This window comes from Buceros rhinoceros, unplaced genomic scaffold (assembly GCF_000710305.1).
Source record: "Buceros rhinoceros silvestris isolate BGI_N320 unplaced genomic scaffold, ASM71030v1 scaffold47413, whole genome shotgun sequence".
NCBI classification, from domain to species: Eukaryota; Metazoa; Chordata; class Aves; order Bucerotiformes; family Bucerotidae; genus Buceros; species Buceros rhinoceros.
The window spans coordinates 784-7,668 of record NW_010406197.1 but is presented as its reverse complement, the minus strand read 5'-3'; the positions used below and the strand labels follow the sequence as shown (position 1 = coordinate 7,668).

Sequence of the window (6,885 nt, the reverse complement as noted above, 5' to 3'; positions counted from 1 at the left end):
CCCTTTTAATGAGCTCAAAGGCATGCTTCTGACAATATTGTACATCAGTATAATACCTCACTCCAGAAAATACTGATTTAAGGATGGTAATTAAGCACTACAGTAATAGAATCAGAAAAAAAAGCACACAATTTGATTGTGTTAACTGCTAGCATTCCATGACTTCATATTACCAACCATTTTATTTTTTAGAATTTATAAGTTTTTCACATTAGCAAGGAGTAATAGATGTTGCTTATTTTCTTTTATTCTACTCATAAAATGCCATAGGGAGATTGAAGGTAAGATCTTCAGATGCTTCCAAACATTTTCCCTGGAGAAGATGCATAGCTCTCTTTTTGTGTTTTCCTGGTGAAAGACAGTATAGGTGTCTATCTTACACCTTCTGGCAGCCTGCAATGTGGACATGCCTGCAACAAATTACACGTATAGGCTGAACAGTAGATAGGAATTTCCCTGTTAGCTTTGTAATGCAGTCCCAGAAAATGATACTGAGCAGCTGACCGTGGCTGTTATTTGGTTTCATCCTCCTGCTGCCCCTACAGCAGAAGAAACCCAGCTGCTCACAGGCCCACAGCTTGCACTGACCACCCCGCGAGCGCTGGGCAGCAGCACAGCATGGCCCAGGCAGCGCCAACCGCTCTCATGCCCGCCTCAGCCACAGGCTTCAGGGACACGTTTTGGGGTGACTAGACCCATGTCTGCCAGAACAATGCTTTGTCATCTGTTATTAATTTAAATAACACTGCAAGGCTCTGTTTATAAATGCTGATCATTTGTAGTACAAAGATCTTTCTCCTAGCTTGCCCTTTCCCCACGCGCCCTCCCACCAGGGCTGCTGCCTGCGGCACAGCTCACAAGCTGCTGACTTCCCTGAGACAGTGCACTCTGAGATGTGGTTGACTGCAACAAGAATGGCTGCATATTCAGCTGTGGTGGCACACAGAAACACACATTTACTGCCTAGCTCGTCACAGGATTTTTGTAATTTAGACTGTTTAAACTATTGTCCTTCAATATTCTTCAGAATTCCTGTGGGTGGGAAAGGATGTGGGCTTTCTGAAGATTTTGATCTTTCCTTATGCTCCCTTCCAGATGCCTGCCACTTGGTCCACATCTGGGTAGTAATCCTGGGTAGCATGGTAGCAGCAGAAGCCTTACCAGTGTTGCAGAGAGCAGACATGGCTTTGCGTGCTGTTTGCATGTGAAGTTCACTGTGCTGGGAGGTTTCTCTTCCTTGTAGGCATCAATGTTCATCTCAAGATAAGTTGTACCCTATTTCCTAACCTTCTTGTGAGACACCCATCCAGGCAGTTCTTACTCTTTCAGTCATGCAGTTGGCCAAACCCACCCATACAGAGAGATTACCATCAAGGGCTATTCCCCTACTCTCCTTTTTTAAGATGTTTAATTCTACTAGAGTTCCAAGGACACTGGCCCTTCTCTTCCAGTTTGCCTCAAGTTCAATGAGCATACTCTGGTTCTCCAGGATAGCAATGAAAAATTCTAAACAAACTTAATCCACATGAGGCTTAAAATAGTACTGTAGTGGGAAGCTAGATTTTTGTGCTCATTTTCATATTTTGGAAAACCCACTGTTTCCTTGAGAAAAGAAACAAAAGGATTATTTTGATGAATTTTTTTCTTTTTTTAGAAGCTCTACTTGTTACAGCATAGACTTACAGCATAACCCACAAGCAGCAACTTGACAGGAAAGCTACAAAAGCACTAATTGTGTCGGGAACATAAAACTTAACTAGGGATGATCTGCTACCAGCGGTTCCCAGAGATGTCCTCTCACAGTAACTGCAATAGTGGAGTTAGTAAGAGGCATCAGGGCAGTTTACAAGTGATTCTCATACCCACCAAGATGCTTCCTAGATCAGATCTCACAGAGCAGGCATTTTCTTCGATGGCACTAGCTACTTCAGATACAAGGCTTGTTCCTAAACATGTGATAGAGGCTCATAGTTATTACTGGCTATCCCTGCCCAATTCTAAACAACAAATTGTTGTCCCCTCAAGGCTATGGATCTCCAGTTGCATTTGTGGTTGTCAGTGTCACACCAAGCTGATAAACACCACCTCAGTCCCTGAAAGAGAAGGGACTTCAGAAAAGATCACGGTGAAAGCATTAGCTTTATCAGCTATTTGTTGCGTCTCTACAAATGCAGAGGGCTGTCATACAGTTCTGCTAGTGAAAGAGCAGGTGAGCACTCCTTGACCATGTTATTGCTAAGGCACATAGCCTAGCTTAAGGCATCGCTCAAATTGCTGCCAGAAAATTTGGAATGACCCAGCAGAAATTACATTGGAGAGATGACAGCTCAGACAGGAACCATAGTGTTGACCGAGCTTTAGAAGCAACAGCCACTGACACCCTGATACAAACAAGTACCAGTGACCTAAAACTCAAAAATGCCTCCAGCTTTTACCCCATTTTCTGTGAGAGCTCTTAACATAAGACATTTAAACAGGTCTGTTTTCCCCTTTTAAATGTGTAAAATTTGTGATCATCTGGTCAAGTGCAATTGTGTCTTCCTTTAAAGCTGCTCTACAGGAATGCTAACAACCATCCTTTGAACACATGTATTATACTCCTGTGTCTCACGAAAGGCAAAACACTCTTGCGAGAAAGGACAGTGAAACACTGGCAGCAGGTTGCAGAGGCTGTAGAATCTCCATCCTTGGAGATACACCTCGTGTAACTGTTCAAGGCCCTGGGCTACCCAACACGAAGTGGCACTGCTCTAAGCAGCAGACTGGACCAATTGAGCTTCAGAGGTCTCTCCCAATCCAAATTATGCTACAATTTTTGAAACCTAATCCACGTAACCCGGTATCAGCTCCTACCCTACAGACATGGGGCAGTCCTGTCTACGGACATGTACAATTCGTACAGACAGCAGGGAGCCTCCCTAAGCCTATCCCCAAAGCCACACAGCGCTGGAGAAATGTTTTCCAAAAGAGCATTAAAAACTGACCAAAATTAATAATAAGAATTTGAAGCTCTTATAAGCACTGCCTTCACTATTTCTGGCTCACAGGGTCCAGTTTAGCCTAGATCAACATAGCAGTCAACTGCCAGGATATCTACTGAACAGTCACTGTAAACCTTTTCAATCAGTAAATTCTAGCACTGCACTAGTACAGTTAGTAATAACATTTACTGTGCCCCTCCTTCACTTTACTCTAGGCTCTAGAACACCCTCAAACTAATAAACTTTTTTTCTTGTTTTATGCTAAAGAACTGATTGCTTTACTTACGCTAATGACTAAGATCAAGCTGGCTTTAGCCACCTGAAACATGAGGAAATGGTGGCAGATTACAAAGTCTTAATCATGATTAACATCCATATGTTTATTTCACAGGCAGCAGGATAAATACACTATCACTGCTACTCATATTTGCATGCTTAAAAATCTTCATTCTTTTCAGGAAATAGGATGTTCCATTAAGCTGTAACAGAGAAAAGCCACTGGAAAAAAAAAATCTATTAGATGTACGAGATGAAGGTGCTGAGTTCAACTGAGAGTACTTCTGAGCCCCTGAAGCTGCAGAGGACACCTACACAGTAAAAACTGTCACTTTGGATGGCAATTTGGAATCAGATTCCTCTGTTTCTAGATGTTTTACAGTCAACTTCCAGCAGCTGATAGCAAAGATAAAAATGTCAACATTCATATCCACACAGGTTTAACCTAATTCTAACAATTTATCGTAAGATTAATTTGCTCCACTAAAAAAAAAAGAAGAGGGAGTAAAGACAAGAGATTCAGGGCATTTAACTCACCTTTGAACTACTATCATAAACCACACACAACGAAGAGGCTCACAATTTAAAAATCTGCATATTGATCAACTCAATGTACATTTACTGGAAGAAAAAAGCGCTCTAGCATAGAACACATGATACATTCCAGACCACCACAACGTAAAAACTGCTTTATTGATTGCAGTTAACACGTTACGATTAAATTATGATACCAAGCATTAAGCCAGATGATTTTATTAAGTATAAGCTACCATCATAGTCACACGGAATTGGACGAAGAGATGCTAGTCACTGAGGCATCTTGAACTGGAATCAATTCTGCTTCTTGGGCATTGAAATGACAAACAGCTGGTAAACAACATAGGCTGTTCCTGAATTAAGAGACAAAAAGGATATTTTAAGAGTGGTAAACAGGATGCCTTCCAAGCCAGTTTCCCAGTTTGAAATACTGACAATAAGCAGCTGCAATCCAGTGACAACACATTTCCATACCATGTCTCAACAATTTTTTTTTTGCAATTCATATTTTAGAGAAACAAAATCCTTAAATACGTCTCCACAGACTGCATAAAAATAAACTGGGAGAAAAAATAAAAGAAGGGGAGAGGCATGCTTGTGGGACCTACACAGACAATCATAAAGTAATGGTTACTCCTTCTCGAAGTAACAGAACTTAAAAATCATTAGATCAACAAATTTAAGTTAGGGGCTATTCAAAACTATGTAACAAGCAACATAAAGGTTAAATATATATAGTATCATGAAGCTTGCCTAGATTCTGCTAGTTTTCACAGCATGTGAAAACTCAGCACACCAAGTATCACCTAGTAGTAAAAAGAGTCTGGCTGGTGAGAAAACTGATATATATATGTGCTATAATTACCCTTTACTCCTTTTCAGAATAAGATTTCTAAGCAGTTATAGTTTTCTCTGACATCATACAGGAATTCTGAAGGACTATTCAGCCCAGGGAAAAAAAGCCATCTGAAAAGCTAAACTTGGGAAAGCACAAATAAATATATAGTCCAAATGTGGGTTCTCTCCCGTCTCTACGTGCATTTTGCTTGTTCTAAAGAAAAGACTGAAGGAACTTCCTATCTAATTTACAGAGGAAGCACCAGTCATGTTGGAGATATTAAAATACTTTTTCTTTGGTACTATTAGCAGGCTGGAAATTGTGCCAAAGCATAAATATTTTAGTGTTAGCCTTACCAAAAACTGAGAGACCCATGGTGACTCTGTACAACAGAGCATCCATTACACCACCTTTAAGATGCACTGGCAAGTCATTATCCTCCTAATTGAAACAAGTGACAAAAAGAAACTAGTTAAATACAGTTCTTGAAATATTTTGTTAAAGTAATGAGAATGACCCAGAACAAGAACTACTTCCCCAAATTACTTCCCAACTCTGAGAAGACACTGAACCTTATTTAGATTCTGCTTTGCCTTTCAAGCTTTCACTCTGGTATCAGGTGACCACTCACTAGGGAAGTACAGCAAACGACACACACATTAATTTCTAAAGCAGTGACTGGCAGATGCCTAAACACTTCTGACACCAGCTGCCATCCCCTTGAGTGCACAGGACACGACAGGATCGCCATCCCTAGAAATTCCTACCTGTCTTCAGCACAGTCAATCCCTGCTGTAGGGAGTGACCTGTAGCAGTGAACCCTACTGTCACCTGGTGTCGTACACGGAAATGCTTTGCTCCACCTGAAGCAAAACTCCTAGACACCAGGTCCACATGATCTTTACCCTTGTCAGCAAGTTCACGCTGCTCTGGAATTCAAGCCGGCCTCCAGTGCTGGTGGCCACCAACCCAGCCCAGCTGAACTTGCTGCCCCACAGGAAAGGAATGGGAGGAGGCAGAGATACACCTAGAGATTTCTGCCAGCAGAAACACAACCTCTGACCTCCCCCATCACCAACATCCCGCTTCCCCTTGCCTCACAATGAATGTAGTGCTTCTTACGCAGTGTCCCAACAAGACTGGCTTTTTCTTTCAGGGGAAGGAAAGCAACAGGACAAAAAACCTATCAAACCAAGGCTTCTAACATACTTTTTCCCCTTCACGTAGCTGAAGCCCAGTCCACTCTATCCTCAGCAGGAGGCTACCGCTCCAAGTTATGGCTCACAGCTCTTGAGTATCCACTGCTGTGACATTTGAAGAGCCACCAGTTCTCACTAAGTGGCCCTATCAATCAGGAAGAGAGTAATTCAGAAATTATTTTTAAAGACTCAATAATTTTCTTGGAGTGAATCCAGTCCCTTAAGACCTTTATTGTTTTCACAACTGAGAAGTACAATAATACCACATCCTCATTAAGAATTATGGGGCTCATGTATGAGCTAGGGATATAGCTGTAAGATTGCAGGTTTAACTTTTCACTGTATTTCTGTCCTCTCACCTGCTGTTTTTCTCTGTTTGTTCCTAGGACATACTTCCCCATCTCACTTCAGAGTAGTCTGTCTTTATGTTGGTACAGCACCTACTAACTGTGAGAAACCCAGGCACAAATTGTTTCACAGGGTAAAATACCCTGAAGAGTCAGCAATTCAAGTACGCAAGTACTTCTGCTCTTAATCTCTGAGAAAATAACTGCTGATTTCAAACTCTGTAGTCAGACAACTGATTTCAAGAGCTCACCTCAGATGTAAAGAGGTCTTTCACCAGTTCTTTAGAAAGAAAAGGTATGCAGTTAGGATCTACTAAAACCTTGTTATTCTACTAACTTTATTCTACTATTGGAGCTCAGTCCATACCTGAAAAAGCTTCTGCTTCTCAGGAACTCTATTTTCCAACTGCCTGCGTGAAGCAGTGCTTATGGTCCTCTGGGAAATTTGGCGAAGACCCTGAAATAAAAGATAAAACAGTCGTTTAAAAACAGTGAAATTTTTCAGCTATATCCACACCAGGTAGAAATAGTTTCTTTTAAAAGCAAGAAAGTCAGTCTTTAAAGCAAACAAACCAACCATCGCCAAGCCCCTCTGATTTTTAATTCAGCCAATATTTCAACAGACTACGTAAAGCACTGACTGACTGGTTACCTAAAAAGGAAAAACTCAGGAAAATTACTTTAAGCAGGATACCAAAGCATAGCGC

The 6,885-nt window shown here is 41.3% G+C and overlaps 1 protein-coding gene across 1 annotated transcript in view; it reads right to left on the bottom strand.

The window, feature by feature from the left end:
* Window positions 1–4,088: 4,088 nt before the first annotated feature.
* The window catches only part of LOC104491541 (cytochrome c oxidase subunit 7A2, mitochondrial-like), a 3,004-nt gene continuing 207 nt past the window's right edge, over window positions 4,089–6,885 (bottom strand). Inside the window, exons 2-4 of the mRNA XM_010133984.1 lie at window positions 6,546–6,635; window positions 4,989–5,073; window positions 4,089–4,147 (exon numbers count right to left, since the gene is read on the bottom strand). Coding sequence (XP_010132286.1) covers window positions 4,089–4,147; window positions 4,989–5,073; window positions 6,546–6,635 — 234 coding nt within the window. The remainder of the gene's footprint in view (window positions 4,148–4,988; window positions 5,074–6,545; window positions 6,636–6,885) is intronic.